At 30.9% G+C, this 25225-nt stretch overlaps 1 protein-coding gene across 3 annotated transcripts in view; it reads right to left on the bottom strand.

Moving 5' to 3' along the window:
* Nucleotides 1-25225, bottom strand: part of LOC112683071 (BTB/POZ domain-containing protein 2-like) — a 46196-nt gene that overhangs the window by 10529 nt on the left and 10442 nt on the right. The window contains exons 1-2 of one of the 3 annotated variants that reach the window (XM_025553934.1): nt 8539-8627; nt 8373-8413 (exon numbers count right to left, since the gene is read on the bottom strand). In XM_025553934.1, the coding sequence (XP_025409719.1) occupies nt 8373-8413; nt 8539-8541 (44 nt within the window). In that variant the 5' untranslated portion in view covers nt 8542-8627. Of the gene's footprint in view, nt 1-6016; nt 6485-8372; nt 8414-8538; nt 8628-25225 lie in introns of those variants that run through there. The other 2 variants (XM_025553932.1, XM_025553933.1) reach the window with 2 other exon arrangements.

Here is a 25225-nt window from a genome sequence, read left to right as displayed (position 1 = left end):
TATATATATATATATATATATATATTACGCATATGTGCTATAAATGCGTATGTATAATATGCGTTATAAGTATACTATATAGCCATTACGGAAATAAAAAAATGACGAGTATAATCTCAAATCAAATAATGATCGAATTATGCTAGATAAAGAGTTTCGTTTTAAAATAACGTATTAAAAAGTAAACCATCTTGGAAAAAGCCCCGAAAATATCTGGTTCGGTTGAATAAGAATAATAAAACGTAAATAGAAGAGCCTGAAATAAGATAGTAAAAATCAAATCGATTTTTCAAATGATATAAATTTCATTACTATAAAATTTAATATTCAACGTGGATGAAAATATTAATATAAGTAGCCAAACTACTCATCTTATTAAACTAATTTTTTGTAAGAGCTTATGTATGTTATTAATAAAGCGCTCAGTGATACATTTTTTTTTTTCATTACCCTAAGCTCAGTAATGTAACTATATTATTATTTAATTTGCATAAAATAATGATACCTAGTTGATAAAATAAAAGCAATAGGTATTATATTACAATGAAGCATTCTGAAAATATTGAATCCTCTAAATATCTTTTGAAAATATTATTTATATTTTCTAAGAGGCACTATTAGATTTTCAAGTACCTACTGAATATGAATAATGAACATTTCTAACAAAAGAGCAATATCAAATAAATTTTTAATTAATATAACGAAATAATATTATATAATAGAAAGGTAATGATATAGCGGAAGGAGCTGTATATAGAATCTGAGGATGAAAAAGTATTATATCCATTGATGATATCGACGCTTCAGTTCAAGATTGCAATAACTCAAATTATGAAACTGCTGGTTCTAGAATAAAATAAACTAGGTACTTCTATAGGTGAATAATGCAACTAAAAGTTATTGCGTTATAGAATAGAAATCGTCGTATTTTGCAAATAATATCACGTAGATAACTCAATTCTGAATATTTTTGAGTTATTGCTGTCTTCAACTGAGGCGTCGATATCTCAATAATAGTGTTTTTGAGTTATTGCAGTATTGAACTGAGGCGACGATATATACCTTGAAACAAACTTATTTGGTGATTTATATATTTTAAATCAATCAATAATTAAAAGTAGTTATAGTAATAAGGCGCGAGTTTTATAAATTGAAATTAAAACAACAATACCTATTACTAAAACATTGATGACTTTTTATTTTAACAATTTGTTAATAACTAATATCTCAACATAGTATTAAATATATTTTAGACGTTTTATGTTTAAAAATATTTATATATCATACAGAAAATACTTATTTTTCCAAATTATAAATGCAATTTAATTTAAATATATAATGTTTAAATTAAAATAATAGCGCCGATTTCACGCGTGATGGGTAGTCTGGAGTCGGATTAAAACTGTTGACACTTAAGGGCAACCATAGTATTTGTAGTATATTGTGTCCTTGCCCATTGCTTTACCTCTATCCCTCTGCATCGTTAATCTGACACTGACCTTGCACCCTATTTAATTGACGTACTTTTATATTTAAAGGACATTTTAATTTACAACTTAACATTTAATTTTTTGCAAGAAATATAAAAATAATGCATCTGTTTAGTGGTTGTTAATTTATGCATTACAATTATATACTATGTTTCTTTCACGAATATTATGTAAATGATTGTTAGCACGATTATTGGTAGCATTTACAGAGTTCTTATAATGAATGTGGTGTTTCAACATTTCAACTGTATAAGAAGAATATATATATAATATAGGTATTAGATAATATTTTTAAACCTTTAATTTGAAATCAATTTAGATGATTATCCATATAATAATATAATTCCGAGTGGGGAAAAAATGGATTTATACGTTTTTACTAATCAGCTACTTCTGTTACGACTGTAAAACCAATTTTTTTATATCAAGAACTTTTTGTATAATGCCCATAAAGTGATACTTATATAAGAATTGTATTATAAAACAATCTTTTAATTATAATTTAATTTTTTTTTACTTAATTATATACGATTAAAAACAGTTTTAGGTCGATTTGAATAGATACACACGTACACGTACACGTCGGAAATATTCGTTTCGTTCGAACATTATACTTTGAATTTTTAAACAGTGTCACGACATTAGTATCAGAAATTATTCGTTAATTATAATCGTAAAATCGGGGATAATTCAGGTCATAATAATAAACACACATGTATTACAGTAGAACGGACGTATTGTGATACAACGTACTACACGAAACAACACATAAAATCATAATAATATATGGTCGTATGAATAGGCCGTTTGAAGAAAAAAAAAAGGTGCAACGAATAATTAAATCGGTGAGCGCGCGCGTATATTTGATACGTTGAAAAATAATTGTCCGTATACGAATCATCACACGTCGACCACGTCGTGAGCGTAACCATAACACAGTTGTCATCGCGTGTAATCCAACCGACTCGCCGTAGACGCTAAGCGCAAGAGACTCGTTAAACATCGTATGGCCCATATTGTATGGAGAATACTTAATTTAAACGACAAGTATACATCATACACACTCATCGGGTTTCTCTCCACGCATAGAGATCGAAAATAAATAAAAAAAAAACTAATATCAAGTCGTCTTGGCGAAATTAAAAATTTCAAATTGTTAAAACACAAACGTAAACTCTCTCAATCTAATGGTATCGGTATAAATATAAAAAATTGTAAAAAAAATAAATAAATTGGCCGACCACCTCCTGCGGCAGCCAACACACAGCGCGTACACACACACCGATACACGTGAACACACGCGGCACAAATTATCGCACGCGACGCGCGAGTGAAATTAGTGCCAAATTCTCGGCGGCTATTTCGGAACGTGCGCCGCCGCCACCGCCGCGTGCCGAGCTAACTTTGCGTATTTTTCTATCCGACGCGCATATCGCGTAGCCGAGACTTTAATCCGAGACACGCGGACGATAATCGTCGACAATAACATCGTTGCGGACGAAAACCGCCAGAGCAATCGGCGAGCGAACAAGGGGGGGGGGGGGGTAGAATAAATAAATAAAAATCATTACGACATGCGTGTACACTTATTGATGTGCACTACGGTATAAAGATCGATCTCCCGAGCGATCTTAACCCGCGAGTGGGTTTTTTTTTATTTTCATTCGTCCCGACAGTACCACCGCGCGTGGTATACAAACGGTACGCGCCTAAATTGTAATGCGTTCGTATATTTACATACGAAGTGGTTTTTAACCGAAACGTATACATTATTATTACACGATGAGCGTGCATACGCTGATGATAAAATGTATACAATATACAACACTGCACCGGTCGTCTCCGGTATCGCGGTCGTCCGAGACGACGGTGAAAAACACCGCAAGAAGCGCGCTCGCGTATTTCCCGTGTAATAATTATTTTTATCTTTTTTTTTAACCCTTTACCTCTCCGTCGGTTGACGGGGGAGGCGTTTAATAAACGGTAAGGACGCCACTGACGATGTCGAAGAACACGATATAATAATATGCAACGTGTTTTTATTTTCATTTTATAGAGGCATATACATATTATTATTACCGGACACGGGACGTAAAAAAAAAAAAAAAAACGGTTCACTATGTATAAAAGGCGGCGACGGTGGCGATGAGATCGAACCTCAGTCGGAGGCGGGGAGGAAACAAGAAATCGAAGTATACAACAGGTATATTCGAACGTTAATCTTGTATATAGGGTGGTAAAAAGTAAAAACGCTAGTAGACCGAATCGGATAATACACGTATAATATTATAACTCAAAAGTCATGAATATTAAGCACCTGCTTTTTGCATACAAATTGAAAAAGTTTCGTAAACAGTACCCGGGGTGTTAGCACAATCGCAATATTTTAAAATTTACGAAAAAAAATATTTTGTCACAGAACCTACAGACTCGATATTTTCCATCGTAAACATTTATATATATAGAATATTTTTAACGTCGCGTTAAAGAACATTTCTGTTTTTATGATAGAACTGTTATGATATAAGCGTCGAGTAATATAATATATTATAAAGTCAAGTATTATGTACACACTGTCGAAGGCGAATTCAAGTTTACATCTATAACAATTTTTGAAAAAACTCCAATTATTATTACGAGATGGTGAACCGTTGTTTCATGGATCGAGTATAAAAGTAAAGAATTTTTGTGGTTTGGACGTATCGCGTTACACGCGCGTTATACCAAAAATAAACCGCAAGAATGATTTTTAATTATCTGATCTTGCTGCAAATACAATATTAATAATATAACTTATTTTATACAAATATTAAATACGTACATGGTCACATAATAAATATCATCCGATGTTCGATTTGAAAAAAAATAAAATAATATAAGAAAATATAATATATATATATATATATATATATATATATAACGTAATATATAGTATTTTAGTTTATCAAACGAATTATTTACCAGCCATTAAATAAATCAATAACCGTTAACCGACCATTAATCAATTACTCACATAAATAATCATAATAGTATACATGTAGGTATTATCGAAGTGTAGCAGCCGCCGACACGTGCACTTTGTTTTGTACGAAGAAACCGAAATCGTCGCCGTGTGAAATTCATCAAAACGGAAATCTAACACGAATTCTCAAAATTCGATACTTCATAGTAAAAAAAAATTATCTAATTAAAATCACTATACACTTTGGCGAACAATGATTAATACTATATCATATTTATGTAAACAATGCAGTATAGTCATGCGGCAGACATCAGCGATAACGTACCCGACAAAACGATATCATTGTGATAGAATAAATGAACATTATCGCTGACTTAAAGTCGCACATTATGTAGTTGACGATAAAATACTATTCCGTTTCGCTAGAACAGTGTTCCTATGGAGGGTTAATTTGTTAAATAATATCCTAAAAAAATCCTATTTCAAAAATCAATAGGTTCAAATATCGTACACGGCGACGACGAAGCAAGGATACACCAGTACTCGCTCGTATATGTCATCATAAAATAATATATTTGTGTACATCTATGTGATGTTTACTGATGGGAGTACATTTGATGTAAACTCATTAATTTGGCAATAATAATGATGATCATGATGATGAATATCCGACGATTTGCGGGAACACGCGCAGTTAAAATGACGATGATGATAACAATTATATAATATTCATCTCACACCGGTTCTTTCGACTTTTAACGAATCAATTAAAATACCAACAGCGACAGATCTAAAAAATCGTAATATATATAATATATTGCATGTGAAACACGATTGATTTACCAACGTATTTGACCTGTAAAGGAAACGTAATCACAAAAATGTCGATAATTTACGGCAACGTTGAGCAAAATAATTGTTAATCATAACCGCACAGGGAAACTCCTTTTCGCACGCATCCCTATTGAAATCCTACATAAGTATGATGAATACTGAAAAGACAGCATTACCTCACCTTCCCCGAAATTTCAAGAACTATTTATTATTATACTACTAAACTATATTTTGATATTAATGATTATTAAAATTATATCTTAATCTAAACAATTTAAAATGCACTGGAACCATACGACGTGTTTCCACAACTAAGCCCTATCGTAAAACATAATCTTCATGTAGGCATGTATTTAAAAAAAAAAATTTCTCAATACTGAAAACTAGCTATGCCGTTATCATACGGTTTTCTGGTAATGTGATAATCGACGACCAGCCCGAACTGCTGGATACACCACCGGACAGACGCGTAATACAACCGAATCCAATGGTGCACAGACGCTCTATCGGGTCGGCGGACACGACTCCATCATACCTGCACACCTACCTACGTAGACACTACCCTGTACAATACCTCGTACACAGTTTGCCGCCAACCCGTCGTTGGTCCCGGGGTTGCTTTAAGAAGCGCGAAGAATTTTTCCCGGGAACGAATTCACGCGTACGGGGTGAAAAACTGTTAAACTTAAACGTTATACTGCCTAAATGCCACGTGCCCAACGACACTCACCGGAGTCCCATGACAAATGTGTAGCAGCAGCAACAGCACAGCAATGGTAAAGCGTGTGTATTATTTATTGTTATCAACCACACTCTACGGCGGCTATTGTATTATTATCTACGGATAACAATTGATAATCGCGTGCGGAAACGCAGGATCAGCGACGGTCGGATGACGATCTCGACGGACGGTCCGGACGGTGGACGACGGACGTCTTGCGATTGGCCATGGCGATCGCCGCGGGTTGGTAAGGAAAAGCGGGCGACCGACGAGCGACGCACGATACGGTTTGCGGAAGTCGGACGCGATCGGTGCACACGATTTTCGCCAACTCGAGGGAACGGTGCGAACTCGCGAACACTGGCGCCGCGCATGTGCGCGCGTGTCTGCTGCTTGGCGGAGGAGCGAGACGGCGACGACCGACCGATGATGACGCGCGCCGTACGAATGCCGGCGAACGCACTGAACGGGCCACGGGCGGCGGCTCGGATCGCGCGCGCGTGTCCGGTAGACGCCGCCGCCGTGTGTGCGATAAGGGTGCGCGCGCGGCCGGTGAAACGGTTGCCCCACTCCGCCTCGGCCGTCGGGCCGGGAGGCCGGGTACGATCGGCCGCGGCGCGTTTTTTTTCCTTCTTTTCTTTTTCGGGTTTTTCTATATAATAATAGTAATGCGGTACGTACATCATTACACGCTGTACCGTACACCGGGTAACCGAATCAACCGACTACATAATACGTTGTTGTTATGTGCCTATACGAGACAGCAGGACAAGACGAGCGACGACCGCCGAGGGTCAACGTACACGCCTTATTATTATTATTACCCATTACTCTTATTATTATATTATTATTATTGTTATTATTATTATTATTATTATTATTATTATTATTATTATTATTATTTGTATTATTATTATATTATATTATCGTGTGTTGTGTATATACAGGTATTTATTATTATTAGATTGAACGCGGTACTCGAGTTGTGTACACGTTTAGTAGATCATGTGCATTATCGGAATCGCTGTCCCCCATCCCTTGACCGAGCATATTAGAATCACGTCTGGATTTAGCAGGGGTGAGGGGGTGCAATACACCGGGATCTCAAGCTCTAACGGGATTCTTAAACCAAAATCCAAAATTTAAGATTATTAGTGGTTGCGTTTAAATTAAATTGATTAATGGTATATATATATATATATATATAATTCGTATATTGAACAAATTTTTTTTAATGGGTCTTCAATTGGTATTTGCACCCTTGCCTCCCGAGACTCAGATCTGGCAGTGTATGTAGGCAGCCCTGGATTAACATTATCATAGGCCCTAGGTCCTAGGTCCCTTGCCCCAAAGCACAGTAGCTTTTAGTACTAATACGACCCTACAGTGTCCGGTATTTAAATGCCTTAACCTTATCTTTGGCAGAGGAAGAGTTGAATCTCAGTTGTTTATTTTTATACACAAAAATATTTACAGTATAAGTTTAAAATCTAAACTTTCATTTAAAATAAAACGATTATTAATTATATGGAAAGGCGCTCATATTATTTTATTCACCCAGGGCACTAATGACTACTGCCGGCACTGCGTAGACCCTAGGCAAAGTAACTATATTGTCTATGGGCTAATACGGCTCTGTATATAAGTGCATGTGACAATTTCGATTATCATTCAATCCCTTTTGCCCAGCATCGGCAACAGGTCTGGATGATTGATTCGTATGGTTTCACGCGACTCACAACGCATCGATCCTTTGACGAATTTCTTCCTGTACGTTTTATTTCCCATCCCCGCACTGTAACGTGTACTACCCACGTACAAATGTTGTGTGTAAAATTCGCGTTCATAACGGCATTTGTCTAAGCGTGACCGAACACAATAATAGTACGAAAGACGTAAGAATATATAGTAGAATAAATGATGGTGCACCCGCGAACGTACAGAATATTACATTTAACCAGTCCGATATACTCATATCACAACTTCTTCATTATTCCATGCCATATTATACATTTTCCAAAATCTCACGTCCCCTTCTCAATGAGTTTGAATCAAACTACAAAATACTGTTAACTTTATTTTATTTTAATGTGTAGCATAGCTACAAATTGAAAAACAATTTTTTTCTTTTAATATTTGATTTCAATTTATATTCGTAATATATAGAAGAAAATGTAAATAAAATAAGATAATTCTGTTCATTTTTAATTATTTTTCTTTTGTCCCCGTTTATGTAAATTACTTCGAAAATATTTTACTCCGCGACGAGAACTGCTAGACAAGGGATCGGCAATTAATTTCTATTGGAGTCCTATTTTGCCGATCCTTGTGCTAAACGAACGCCTCCCCAGCTATGTGCACTCACCGAATCGGGAAACGCCATCCTAACCGGTTCTTGTCCGTCATCTACAACAATTGCGATACACATACATATAAACAATTACTTCATGCTTTCGATGTGTACAATGTATAATTTAATTATAAATTACATAATTAATATATATATAATAATAATAAACATTAATATATACCATGTCTAATGGGTAATACGGGATTCTATGTGGTGACCAATTTCCTGAAGTTTCGGCTGTATAATGTACGAAACGCGTGTGTGATATTTTATATTATAATGCGACGTGTTTATTATTCACGATGTGCCCGTGATAATAAAGAAAGTAGGAGACACTTGAACTCCATACAACCACCCTCGACCCGTAAGACAGACCATTGTTTTTAAACGTCGACATCAATAATCACACGGTTTTACTCGTTTCGTCTTTGTCAATAAACTCATCATAAATTGTAAGCACCTGTACGTAATACAAATATTAATAACATGAATAATCGTGTAAAAAATATTGCTTGTGAAATAATTTTTTTGTACATTCGCGTTTCAACAAAATATACGCATCTCAAGTCGTCAAAATTACCGTAAATACCATGTATACGACAACACGCGTTTCATTCAATCGGAAATTCACCTCGTTACAATACTAAATGGTAAGTACCTCTGCGGCAGTGGTTTAAATTTAAAATTATTGTTGTTTCAACATCAACAGAGTTCAACGCAAGAATAAATAAGATACCCCGAGTGACCTGTTAAAATGTACATTGGACTAAATTATGGTCCGTTACTATCATTAAAATGTATGGGTATGAAGGTACACCGTCATAAAGTCTTAGGAAATCACCTGGTACGTTTCGAATTCGGTCCAACAATGAACTAGGAATGATTTTTTCGTGTAGAAGATATTATACGATATCGTTTATCAAGTATACTCAACTATATATATATATATATATATATATATATATATATATATATATATGAGTGGTACAACTATGATTCGTTTAATGTTTTATTCAAACATCATATTCATTCTTTGCTAATCATGTACCGGAAGTATATGGCGCACGTATGATTTTATTTTTATTTTATTGGATAGTTACGGTCTCCACATGATATTTTTCTTACCAAAATAATCACAATAACATTTTTTACAGTTTAGATTACTTGGAAACTGACTACTCCATAACCAGTAATCCGTAAACAATCTGTCGGTCAATGATATGTGTAATTACACACAACCAATAACGATAGACCTTAGAGCCGATAAACCGTTCACTATACATCATTTATATATATATACATTTTTCTTTTATAACTCATTATTTATCGAATTCTTATTGTTTATGTGACAATTATTTTGCATCCCTGTATGATAAATACAAACATTCAATTTTCTACATTAGACTGTTTATTTTTTTTATTTTTTTATATATATTTTTTTAATTGTTTAACAAAGAAACTTGTTCACAATAAAAATTATTCCCACAGTCCGTAAACGCAACGTAAACATATCATAACAATTATAAATCTTAAATAAGTCATAACAAGATGATACGTTTAAAATATTAGGAATAGTTGATCCTTGATAATACATATTGTAATGAATGTTATGTGTACACCATATCATCCATGTGTTGTTTTTTCACACACATAATTGAATTATTGTAATATGATATTACAATGCACATAACTCTGATAAAATATAAATGACCATTTATGAAAAAACACCCATAGTAAAAAATAAGATCGTTTGTCGACAAATAAAATCAATCTCAAAACAATTCCATATTAATGCAATTTTATATGTGCATATAAATATAATATATTCACTACCACGGAATCGCACACTTGGTTGAAAATTACCTAGGTATACAATTTTACCTATAGTATTTTGATTAATTTTTTTACATTTATAATACTTGAATTCACTTCAGAAAAGTTGTCCCTCGAAAGTTACAACACAAAAATCTAATAATATTTTTTCTATTCATGGTTCAAATTAATAGATGTTCAAATAGATGAACAATTCTACACATTTTATCCAGAAAATGTATTTAATTAAAGAGTACACCATAAGGCTATTTGAGTTTTAATTTTATTATTTAAATTTTATGAGAAGAAAACATGTTTATTTAAGTAGGTAAAGAAAAATTGATTATACACCAACTTATAGCTGTAATTTTTTAAATTAATAATTATATTCAGACGGTTTATATTACTAAATTAATTGGCGACCGGTGGGTAATTAAGTAATAAAATAGATTGACATTTTTATTGGTTATAAGTCTTGAAAACCCATTTCGACCCTTCGAACACCAGTTCAATGCTATATTTCTATATACTCTTATATTATATAACATAACCAGGCATTTTTTTTATGTGCACCAATTGAAGAATTAATTGAATCAATGATGAGGGTCATTTGCTGATCTAAAAACAGCACATTATTGTGTCTCTTTGGATTTGCATCATTAACAATGTATTTTTTTTTTAGCCCCTATGGATTTATTAAAACCAAACTCTTATATTAATTCTGTCTCATACTACGCTAAAATGATTTTAAATTTAAAACATGACTCATTATTAACAAGCAGCACTTCAATAATAAAATCGCATAGGTAGTAGTTCCGTATACGCTATAAGAGGAAACGCGGTTATTGAACAATGGACGAAGCTGGTACAACATAGAATTATAGAAATACATACATTTGTGATAAGAATTTTTAATTAACCAAGATACGCACATCGTCATAGACTTGAAAATCAAATTTTATATAGATTGTATTATATTTATTAGGACTAAACTTTAAAAAATTTTTTCGACGGACTTTTTGGATATTGATATTCTAGTGGTAATTGGAACACAATAAGCTTAAATATAATCTAGTAAAAAATTACAATAATTTTACATTGAAACCATAGGAATTAAAGTGTAGTGGTTTTTATAGTTTGCTGATTATTATTTAGTATCCTAACTAATTATTTGAGACACCATCAAAATAATACGTATACGAGTTGAGCACCTGAAATAGTTTTTTTCAGACATTTAGAGCTCTGCAATATTATCAACATTTTTTTTTCTCGTAATACAATCGTCTTATTTTGTATATAATTCAATTTTGATTTTGGGTCACGTACAAATGCGTTTGATGATCAATTATGTACCTATATACGTCGAATAAAATTCTGTATAATTATTATTTTCACTTGAAATTCATATGGTTAAACAATTAAATATTTTAAAAATAGAACCACACGACTGCCTTGTGTTTATCACTCAGTAATAAGTGGTGGCCCGAAAACTTAGAAAATACATGTGTACTATACGGACTATTCAAGTGCCGGTGAAAAAAAGAAATGATCGTCGCATACTCACCGGTCGTCCTTTTACCATAAATAATAAATTAAATAACTTTAACTATATTCTGATCAAGGCCAAAGGATATAAACTGGTACAGGGCGTGAAAACCGCAATATTTAATAATCTCATACATGCGCTGCTATATGCACATATAACATACATATTAAAACTAAATGAAAAATCAAACGTGTTGTAGTTAAATTTCTGACGATTAACATTATGTATGCGTACGTAATAGATATGTGATGTATTTGATTTAGATCTCCTCTCGAGGGCTTATTATTGCTCAACGCATTTGACCCGTTTTTATTTACTTGAAATACGCGTCGAGGCCTTGGAGATAAACAAACTCACAATGGATCGGTGGAATTTATTCAACATATACTAAAGATTTAAATGTATATATTTTCCTTATGAATACGTTGAATGGCTGATTCTGTTCGATATCGGTTTATACAAAATCTCAGAACCGTATACAAAGGACGATGAAAATCTTTATTTACATAAAAATAATATCGTATAATTTTGTTGATTCATTTCCGTAAAAATAAGTCAAAAATTAAATGAATATATATTTTATGTAAAGATTTATTTATAGTTCCAACCTACACATCGTTACGCTATTGTTTATATGCAAGTACACGTCAAATATCAGTAGACAAATGTGTATATTTATTATTTTTTTTTAAAAAAAAAATATGTGTTAACCATTATGCATTAGAAACTTAAACGCAATAACTTAATGAGAAACTTCAAAAAGCTAAAGAATATTAACAGACCCGCATTGAAATCGGTTGTCATAATCGAGATGTTATAAACAAAATTCTCAATATAAAACCATGTTGTTATAATGGACCTATTATTGAAATAAACAGTGACTTATACTTGATCGAATGTACGAATAAATTATGAAAAAATACCCGGCAATAGCATTCCTTTAAGGTGTAAAAATAATGAATATTTTGGTCACCCGTTTATTATAAATAATACCGTAAAAAAAAAATCTAATTCTTATCGATAAATAATCTTTCACTGCACTGAACACGTCGATTATTAATATATATGACGTGTACGGTAATTATTTACATATTTCATGTTTAAATTCATATATCCCTTCGTAGTAGGATTTAGTTTTTGTTATTTTTACATCACAGTTTTTCACTCTCACACTTCAGACGCAGTATACAATACTTATCGATTTTTGTATTCGCGAGAATAAAATAGCTAATTATTCGACATATCCGACGCATTGAATAAATTGTTTTCTGTACTACAACAATCTATATATTATTGTATGAGTTCAGTTCTCTGGGCTATATATTTATTTAAATTGATCATACGATAAACACAATTAATATTGTAATATTCATCAAGTCACGTCTAAAACAAATGTTTATTTAAAACTATTATAGACAATAAAGTAATGTGCACGAATCACATTTTGTACGTTTTGATTGATTATATATACTGCTGGTACTCGCGTTATCTACCGTTGTGATCATCAGTTATAAAAATATGACTAAACCAAAAAAGATGCCCAACAGATGTTGAGTGATTTCCGACCAGTCCTCGGTTGCAATATTTTATACAGACAAATTATAGTGCCCATAATCGATTATAAACATCCAAGTATGTGTAGGCAATAACAGTACGTGCAACTTGCATAGGTGTATATTTCATGTTGCATGTCAATGCATGGGCATTGAGCACGCAACTGTGGCGAGAAGATCGAACTACCGAGAGACTCCGTCCGTATGGGTTTTGTCATCATCATTCGTCATTTTTCAAATCAAAAACTTTTTAGCACTCTTGAAACTTACGACTCATCGATTTCAGTGATACCGATTTATTACTATAAAATTTTGGTAAGAGGTAACAAATTTGAGGTATTTTAAAAAATGTATTATGATTATTTGATAATAAATATAATCTTCAAAGCATCTATCACGTGTTTATATATAGGATAACGGCAGTGTATCACAAAGTTTGAAAGTCTTTCTTGGACATAACTGATATTATACGGTACTTTCATTTAGAGACTTCGAACAAAAATGTTTAATACTTTTGGATTGTCCATGACAAATATTTTTCACTATGCATAATTCATTACGCAAAACTCAACAGCGATTTTCTCAGCCGAATGAACTTATTACCACAGAAACCTCGTATAACTTGACGATAAGTAGATAATTATTCATACGCGTATATACGTCCATCATATGTCAACCGTTATGTATTTTTTTTATTTATTTTTTTTTTTTTACCGTAAAATATGTTACATGTAATCTTATATTTTGGACCAGCACGCACATAACCATCAATAATTATAATAATGAATACAAATCTACACGATCGCAGTGGTAATTTTAAGGATACCTATTAAGTGAACATTTAAAACGTTGTACACTCAAGCGTATTCACATGTTTACGGACCAATAACCGAAAACAAAGTGACAGATTTATTGACAATTCTACACTTAGTACTTACACTATAGTGTTTGTATATAAATAGCAAAATATAATAATAATATCAATAACTCTCTAAACGTATAGTCATATAATATTATTATACGTAAGTCATAAACGTGTAGTACCTAAACCGTTTTTGTGTACCTAATCGTATAAAAATTAATTTTTATTTTCCCTGCATGAAAGTAATTTTATAATTACCATACTTATCTTCAACTGGTTTCACATATCTCGTGGTATTAATACAAGTACGCATAACTTATGGTATGTATATTTAAATTTATACAGAGGAAGTCTTTTGTTGTCCGATAATCTTTCCGTTTTGTAACCGATCTCAATACGTAAATAGTGAAGTCTGAAAACGTTCACGACGTAGTTTTAGTACTGGATTTAGGGGAAAAGATATTATTATACAACATATCATTCAGCACTGAATTTATTTTGTCAATGAAATACTTGTAAACATAGAAACATTTAGCCTTTTTTTTTTTAAAAGAAAAAAATCGATAAAATAACATTATCTTATTTCGACCGAATTCCTCGAGCCTAAAATTCCCACAGAATACCCCGTCATCAAACTTTATCGGTATTATATTTCATCCCCTTCTGATTTAGTGCTGTAAACATATATATACAATGTAATTTTGGCCATTCTCTTCGACAAACACTAACCCGATGTCCCGATGCCTGTTCGATATATTATTATTATATACCAGCGAACAGGTGCGTCTCGAAGAAAAAGAAAACGAACTGAAATTGTCAGGTGGTCGGTCGCAGCGGCCGCGTATTTATAAAGAGACATTCGCGTAGGTTATTATTTTAATATTTTCGTGTTTCGCGGCGGATTTCATTTTACTCTTTTTTTTTTATTTTTATTTTTTCTGTTTTAAACACGTGTAATTTATTTCGAAGTTTAAAAGTCACATGCACGTTATCCGGTAATTATTCACCTGGACTCCGCCACTGTTCTAGCTACCGGATTCGTCTCTTTGTCCGTGATCTACGCGTCACCGGAGGCTCCGATGGCGAAGTGCGCTCGCTCGTAAATTGAATGACATAAGTCTTTTGTTTTTTTTTTTTTTTCCAGTGAAAAGCCACTATTTTTGTGCGTTTTAATTACTGACGATTTTTTTTTCTTTTCTTTAATAGACAAACGCGTTGATGACACTGATACGCGCGATACTATAGCACTAAAGCAGGTAGTACCTATAGCTTCCCGTACGTGAAATATCATGTATAATACTATTACTTGTGCAACATGGTATTACGCGCACGCCGCACTTACACCCTGAGGAACGCGCGATAGTGTTTTTAATACGCGCTACCTACCAACGTCTCTTCGTTTTGTTCCGATCCTTTGTTTTATCAGGATGATGATATTATATTCTCTGTTGTCGGATATACGTGGTAAATAAAAGACGTTCATCGTTTGCGACGAGACTTCGTTATTGTTTTATACGCGCGAAACCGTTCAAGGTGATTAAAAATATTACTCGAAGGAACGCGCGAGAATGAAAAAATATTTTGTCATGCGTTTTACATACACACAAACACACAAACATACACACGCGCGCGCGCGCGCACACACGTACGCACGCACGCCCAACGGGTGTTTCCATTTGCGGTGGAAAGTGTTGGTATAAATTTAATGAATATTCTGGCCCAGTGTTTCTATATTAGTCTCTTCGTATGTTGTACGAGTCAAGGCTTTTGTGCAGCCATTATTTTACTGGGTTATCGTATTTTTATAAACCATTGGAAATCGACAGTATATGAAGTATATTGTATTCTAGGATACACTCGTAACATTGATTTGTTTAATGTTCCGTTCTGTTAAACAGTCACTGGTACTGATTCATTCCTTCCCAGAAATATTTTACTAACCCGTACAGTTTAAGTACAGAAAAACGTTTTTTTCCAGTTCATTTAGTCCAATTTTTAAAGCTAATGTTTTCTTAACTCTTTTTAAAAATAAACATAGATAACCAATGAAATTTTATTCTAAAACTGATTTGGTTAGTAATATTTCAATTATTATTACAAATTATTATTAACAATTATTATTACAATGTTATTCTTCAAAAATCTATTGTTTTCGTTACTATTCTTTTTATACCGTCAAAAGACATTTGTTTATTAAATATACTACAGATAAACAAATAAAAGTGTACATACAGATTTCGTGTACGGCGTACATAAATAAAAAAAATAATTAACCACCAAACAAAAAGTGTTTTTCTGTAATAAGAAACAAGTGGAAAAAAAATTAGCACTAATTTTTTTTTTTTAATCAACTGTTTTTATATTCGCTAATCAAATTGTAAGATTAAAATTAACCATGTATATAACAATAATAAAATACTTAAATGTTTAAAATTATTGAACCATCAAAAAAATAATATTCATATTAAATTGTTGTTAAAACAATGAAATTTTAATAAAATTAACTATAAATAATAAATAATATAATATATAATACAATTCTGTATAATTTTGACACAGATGAAATTAATTGAAAAAAATAAAAAATAAAGAATAACAATCGAAGTATAGAATTATATAGATAAGTGTAATGTTTTATGTATATATTATAGAGATGTAGAATTTACGTAAATTTATTATAAAATCTATAAATTTGGTAAATTTTAATATTTTTGATTATGCAGCCACAGAAAACCTCCTAAAACAAATATTCCTTTTTTCATAATTGTATAGATAAGTCATTATTTATTTTCATTATTTATTAACATTGTAGGTGTAGATTGTAAATAATTATTTTTAGAAAAATCAAACCGTATATTTTCGGTAGAATAGTACTTTAGACAAAACATTTCAAATTAATTAATCTATTAAAATCAATTATAAAATCAGTTTTTATTTATGATATTTTATGACATTAATGTTGCGTGTAATAAATGTAATAAACTAATATACATGCCATCTAGTAAATTATCTAGTTCTATTGTTTTGAATGAAATTTTCATTTTTATCCATTAATAATTACGAACGAATTTTTAAACACAATAATATTTTTAATTTTATATTTTCGGTTAGTTTTCAAAAAACAATATTTTATTTTTTTCTCAGCGAAATCTTTTATACTATAAATATCTTATAATGTTTATATAATACCCTTACACTTGAGTACAGATTGTTTTGTATGCAATTTGTCATCGTTGACAATGATAAAAACCTTTTTAAATTTATTTTTAAAAAATATTATGTATAGGTGTGTATAATCATGGTCGAGAGAATTTTTTTTTTGTAAAATACGATAGTGATTTGTCTGCAGGATCGTAAAATTGTCCTAACTGTACCCGCCTATTGAATTCCGACGGTGTCGTATTGTAAGGATCGATATATTTTTTTCCTTACCCCTCGCGTTGACCTTGTCACTATTGAACACTGCATTCGTCCCCTGTACAGATAAATTATATCATGTACAAGTGTTTTTTGTACAATAATTTTTTTATTTTATTTTTTCTTACTCGCGAACAGACGATAATAAACGTATGCTTACACACGTTTATAGATAAATCGTTTGTATAGAGGTACCCTACGGCCGGTGTATTTATTTATTTTTTTCAACCGTGTGCACGCGTAGTTCTTCTAGGTAGTCCAAATGGATACATCATAGGTCAGCCGAAATAATGAAGGCGCGCGCGCGTACGTTCGTGCGCGTGTGCGTGCACACACTCGTTATTATAATATTGTACTTTGTGTATACATTTTTATTTTCGTTATTATTTTTTTTGTCCGGGATCAGCATATTTTTTCGAAACCATTTGGGGCGAGGTCCCCGACGATTGTTCTACTCCCTGGAACCCAATAACAATCCGTGCGCGCGTGTACTCCCAACCGAATAGTATAATATACGCTGTACAGTGAACGAATCATTTTTTTTTTTTTTTTTTTTTTCTAATAATTCAGAACGATCGCGTTCCCATACAAATATATTGTATTTACGTTTACGCTTGTACCGAATAAAGCACGATCTCCTCATCGCGGTACAGTCCGTATCGGGTCGCCAGTGGTGATGGCATACGTCATGTATATAATAATAAACGCACTACTAATGTGTATAATTATGTGCTATATACATATATACACATATATATATTATATATGTTATACATCGCTCGCGTATTCGGAATCGCGGATGTACGAACCAAAAGCCACCTGTTTCAGGGCACGGCAATTATATTAGTTTCTAAGGATATCCGGACGATTTAAAAAAAACAATTTTCGAGGTTAACAAAACTTAAATATTATTCAATGGATTTATTTATTTTTATATCAAAAACAGTCCAAGGGAAATTATGAAATATAATACGATACAAATTATAAAGTTTTATAATAATAATAATAATAATATACATTTTTATTCCTTAACAAGAAAAATTATACACCTTGTCTTAAACCATTTTTTTTTTATAATTCATTAACATTCAAAAACAACTAATGCGTAAAATGTTTTCGCAATGTAGATTAGTTCATCTTGAATAATATTTTATCTTTAAAAATGTCATTTCAGAGAACGAAGTTTCACATACGAACGTGGGGTCAAATATGGTAGCTAGCTAATTATGGTGAGTGTTATACATTTCATATACTTATCCAAAACAAGTTGTGGCCAAAAATCTTCTGTAGATGAAATTTTGTATCCAATGATATATATCCGAATCATTTTCGAATCGATCGGTATCGGGGTAACTGATGTGTTTTCGATAAAATTATTGATTGTTTAGGTATTGTACATTATACACCGTGGATTAAGAGCGTATTAGAGGGGTAATGAAGGGGGGAATTCGCTTTCCCCATGGCTCGTATTTTTTTTGAATATAATACATTGATTTATTTAAAGAATTTAATGTATAAATAATTAAGAATATAAATTACTAGTCTATCATTATAACAAAAACATGAGTTCTAGGTAATGAACTGTAGATTATTTTTAAGTTTGTATTGAAGAAAAATTAGTTTCGTCCTCCCCCCCATGGCCTCAACTCAAATACACCCTTGCCGTGGATTTAAAACTATCACATTGGAATAAACACATCAAAGACAATTCTGCCTTTTGAATACTCTATAAAGTTTTGCACAACTAATTGAATGAAAATAAAACAAAAAATATTTGATTCAGAGACAAATAATATCGATATATTGTTCATATTGTACTAATTGATTTAGCGAGGACTTATAGAAATATTACATGAATGTTTTTACATATTTGTAAATATTTCAATTAATTACGTATCATATACTAGCAAGCTGCAATAGATCAGAGTTGATCTGATCATTTAAATTTTACATCGAAGTAGATCAAATCAAACCACCCATCAATTCTAAAAAAATTGTTCACGTTTTGTTCGATTTACTATATAATTCTGTTTAAAGACTGTTCATGAGCCGATTTTGCGATATATATATACGCAGGGGTTAGTGGCGGACTGGCCCAGGTGGAGGGTTGGAGAACTGTCTCACTGTCGTGAAAGGCCCCTTCGTCATGGTACACTTTTAATAAAAATATATTATATTATAATTTTATATTCAATTATGCTATAGTTACTAAATTGTCAATAATAGATAATAACACAGAAATACACAATCCTGGGGCTCAAATTTTTTTACATAATATTTTTATTTACTTGTAATATCGTAGATATATCTACATTTTGCTAATATATCTAGTAATCTATAGCAAGATCTTGATCAATTAAAACTGGAACTTCAACATTTTTCAAAAGTCTACCCAAACATATCTAATTCGGTAGAGAAAAGAACAAAATTAATATACTCAGAGTTCGAAACCGAAGATAAAAGTTACTAAAGAAAGAACTTGATGGGATCTATAAGAATATGATTCCTTATAAGATTGATAGTGTAAATATTCGTTTTATATACAATGTTTATTTAATCATGATCAATAATATTGTTGTTTATGGTTTCAGGTAATGGTCCCGGGCCCACAACGAATATCAAACAATAGTAGGCCCTGGTGGATAATAGGTTTTTTCGTTTTTTAAATCTTTTTTTAGCTCGTATAAAATCAAGTATATAATAGTATATAGTTTAATGGTTTTGTGTTCAGAGAGTAATATTTTAGAGGTAATTAATACCGATGATATAATTAAAGGGTTTGGTTCCCAAAAAGAAAGAAAAAATTATTTATATAAATAATATTTTTATTTTTTGTACTAAAAAAAGCAAGAAATAAATTTATAAATTAGAATATAACTTTTTTTTTGTCTCTGAAATATATTTATGTGTAGGTCATCAATATTTTGATTATGGTTATGGGCCTCTAAAACTGCTTGGCCCCGGGCCCCAAATTATCATAATCCGGACTTGGCCAATCATAAGCGACATAGGCGCAAATCCATATAGTAATCTGGGGGTGCTCAAGTCCTTCCAAAATTAACTTATCAGTAACCCGTGAGGGGCTTTGACACTCACACTCCCCATAAATCTCAAATACTCTGCCAAATCGTTAAAACAAATATTAAAATAAACAGAAACAAATTCGTGAAAATAAAAATTTACTTATAAAATAATAATAGGTACATAATATAATCAAGAATTTTATTATATAATAGTAGGTCTAAACAGTACAAATACACAATGATCACTAGTATATCATTAGTTATCTGAAAAATAAGTACCTAATAAACTGTTGTCTCAGTAATATCTAAATATAGACATAAAAGATTTTAAGTAAACGATTTAATATAATATTATGAATGATGATAAGTATTATTTATTTCTAGAATATGTTGGCGGTGCTAAACACCCTTTTAGGAGATTTTAGCCTATGATAAGCGAGCACAGTTAGCTGCAAATTTTTTGATCATACAAAAAAAAAATGTAAGCTGCTCAAATCTTCTCCGACCGGGCCGAAGTACTCTCAGTCCACCCCTGGCAGGGGTGGAACTAGGGGGTAGAAGATGGGGATTCATCCTGGGCATAAAATTTTAGAGGGTATAATTTTTTTAATTATTAACAACTAATTTTATATTTTTAAATTTGTTAAATACTAATATTAGGTAAAAATTCAATAAATATGATTGTATATTAATTATTAGAAAAAAATTGTCAAGAAGAGTATTTGATTATAGGTCTATGATAGGGCGTAATTTTAAAATTTTCACCTCTGTACTTACTGTAGAAAAATATTAAATATTAAAGTTTTTTTATAAAATATAATACAATAGAGTGTGTGGAAATCATAAAATAATTTTTTTTTATTTATTTTATTAATTATTTTTATTTAATAAAATATTACAACCTGTTTATCGACAAGAGGAGGATACAGTCTTTAATAGAACCTCAGAATTTAAGTTTAAATATTATAATTATTTTTTTTTACAAGGTTTATTTTAAAAGGTTTCTAATCTAATTTCTTTTTAATCTACGGGAAATATTTTGAGACAGAGAGAGGACATTTTGTTGATAAGAGAGTTGGTATGGTTACTTAATTTAGAAAGAAATGTATTATAGTGGCTTTTGGCAAGTGTATTTATTGTCTGTAGTTTTAGGTTAGAGGTCTATATTTGTAATGTACCACGGAGCACCAATTATAAGTCTTAAGATGATTGACTGGAAGGCTTGGATGGGACGGATCTTTGCTGGTTTAGCAAGTTAGGTTAGTTTTCGTTAGGTTAGGAAACAAAAAATATAATACGTAATTCAAAAAACTGCACACGAGCGAAGCCGGGTTATTCAGCTTATTATATAGGTACTATAAATCAAGGCTAGGCAAGTTAACGATTTTTTTCAACTCGTTAAGTTATTTTAAAATAATTAAATTAAGTTAAATTAAAAGTTACTTATATTTTTTTCGTTAACTCGTTAAGTTAAAAGTTAACTTTGAAAAAAAAAGTAACTTAACTTAGTTTAAAGTTAAAAATTCTTAATTTGCAAAAATAAAAAATTGTTTACATAATACTAGTTATTTTACGCTCAAGAAAATTACTAGGGAAATTTAAAATGATGCATAAAAGCATTAACTAGCTATCAAAAAACCTACTTTTCTAAAATAAATCTTAGACCTGAACTCATACTCATTAGAATTTAAGTAATGAAATTAAATTGGAAATTATCCACAGTTGTTTTATGATTAATCTCCCATCGACACTCGCTCTCATGGTATTTACTATTTTCACAGAATATTCTTAGAATTTCCATGGGTTGATAGTGTTTATATAATAACAATTTTATAAAAATATAATGATAAAATACAGTCCATATAATAACTATTAAAGTTAATTTTCATATTATTTTCGTCTATAGGAAATTCATATTAAAATAGTAAATTATAAATATACTAAAAATCTCATTTAATAATTTGCATTATTCTTTGCACTGAAATTAACTTAATTTAGATACTTTTAAATACAATTAATTTAAAGTTAACACGTTAATCTTAAAAAAAGTAACTTATTAAGTTAAAAGTTAATTTGTAAAAAATTAACGAGTTAATTAACTTAACGTTTTAACTTTATTTTAACTTTTAACTCGTTAACGCCCAGCCTTGCCATACATTATAATCAGTGCCATCATTAGTAGACAGGCAACTTGGGCAATAGCCTAGGGCAGGGGTCGGCAACCTTTTGAACCACGCGGGCCATATTTTTTTTTCAAATGTTTATCAAGTGCCACATTAAAAATTTTTTTTACATATGATATATACTAATAATTGTATTCCTATTATATTTGATTATTTTACATAGAAATATGAGTGTAAAAAATATGAATGTTACTGGAAAAAATTGCTTTTGAGAAAAAATTTAATTTTTTGACAAATTAAACATGATGGCTTACCTTTATTTTCGACGAAAAAGTATAAATCAACCCAAGAATTATTATAAAAACGATGTTCATCACAAATTTTTCTTTTTTTAGTCGCCATAATGTTTGGATTTACTTTTAAAATGAAACTATTACAAACGCAAACAGTCACACGTACGAGCGTAGTACTAATTGCTACAAACGCAAAGTAACTATAACCATAGATTAGATATATTTGATACATATGTATTAAATACATAGATTAAATATATTTAAAATTTTAATTTTTAAATATATATAAGTATATTTAATTTATCCTATGACTGAGTAGTGCAGTCATCATTATCTTCAACTCCGATTAAATAATAATAATAATTTCATAGATTAAACTGACTATATAACTATATAGAATAAACATCAACTATTAACGATTAGATTAGATTTAATTTATAAAGAAATAAAGAATTGAATAGTATTAAAAATTGTATGAAAAATTTTATTGAACAAAAATTAACCAGCTTTGTGCGGGCCATAGAAAATTGCTTCGCGGGCCACATGCGGCCCGCGGGCCTCGGGTTGCCGACCCCTGGCCTAGGGCCTCGCATTTAAAATAAACTCGAGGGTCCACAATTTGTCAAGTTAGAATAGTTAAATATATTTAGGTGTAAGGAAATTGTACTGCTTTTGTCTAGAGTCTCGTAAAAGCTTGCGAAAACACTAATTATTATATATACTTGTATATTAACTATCGATTTAAGTTTTCAGAAATAAAATATACACTTTATATTAAAGTATTTTTTTATTATTGTTATTGTTACCTATTTACGACCAAAATAAGCACATAGCCCTACGGTCCTATAGAAATTCTGTTCGCATATAGAGAATATGCTTATGCCGGGGTTTATGCGAAAATGTACTTAATGGTATACTCTCAGCTCACTGGAATCGCACTTCCAAGTCTATCGACTATGGGGTTTATTACTTTATTTATCTTAACAGCTGTTATTATTATTCTAATATTTCCTGATTAACCAATCACCCGAAAGTCCCAACAACAATAAAATATTTTATTTGAATCGTACATATAATTTATGTATTTGACAGTGAAATTTTTATATATGTATTTTTGTATTTTTATTTATTGTTGTAAAATTTAAATCTATATAAAATTATAAGAAATACTTGTATTTCTTAAAATATGCGATGCTATGAAATGTTTTTCTTTATATAAAATGTTTAACAATCGTTTCGTCCGTGAATATCATTTGAAAAACTGCTTTATAAATTTTGTAGAAGCTAGTACACACTGTGTATTATATAATTAACTCGGAATGTTAAAAATAAAAAGGTAAATTTTTAGTCTGAATGTAAATTGTTTGTTATCATTCAGGTAATTTAGTAATTTAATCATTTTTTAGTTAATTACAATTTTTTCTATATAATTCCACGTAAATTGTCAATTTGTATGATAAAAAATATAATTAATCATACCAACGAATTTATTTAGAAGGCCAATATTGTTACTGTTTCCATATGAAATAACCGTAAAGTACTAAAGTATTGCTAAGCTATGGGTTACTGATTACTGTAGGAAATTTATTGGAATTAATGATTAATAATATTTTAATTGCTGCAGTACGTTTCTTATTACGTAAATAAATCGAAATAAAATATTAACACGGATAAAAAAAAGTAGTAGTTCAATGTAAACCTTTTTTATCTTCACCCAATCATACTTTACAATAGTTATTATTATTTTTGATAATTTATTAAAATTGCATTTTGAATGTGCACTGGCTCCTAATATTTAAGTACTTATTATTTTATAATTAAAAATTAAACTGATAAAAAAATTTACAAAAAAGATAATAATTATTTATTACGAAGTAATGAAGCCTCAACCAAAACAATTTAAGATATTATAATAAAATTACAGATGTTAGCTAGTTATGTTTACAATACGTATACACAGTATCCGTGGAGATTGAGCAGATCGCATAGTTTTAAACTTGAAGATTAATGGAATTTACATTATTTAGTCACTTAATCCATCTCCCAATGGAATTCGTATGGCTACGTTATATTAATTTTTAAAGTACTAGTAATAATAAAATAATGTATTATTATAACCGACAAAAATAAGTTATTAAAATGTGTTATTTATGCGATAATATTTATTGAGTATGTACTTAAAAATGTCAATGATACTTATTATATACCATAATATAAATATTTAACCCGTGTCAACAAC

This window comes from Sipha flava, unplaced genomic scaffold (assembly GCF_003268045.1).
Source record: "Sipha flava isolate LNK unplaced genomic scaffold, YSA_version1 218_pilon_pilon, whole genome shotgun sequence".
Taxonomy (NCBI): Eukaryota; Metazoa; Arthropoda; class Insecta; order Hemiptera; family Aphididae; genus Sipha; species Sipha flava.
This window is presented reverse-complemented; position numbering and strand designations above follow the sequence as displayed.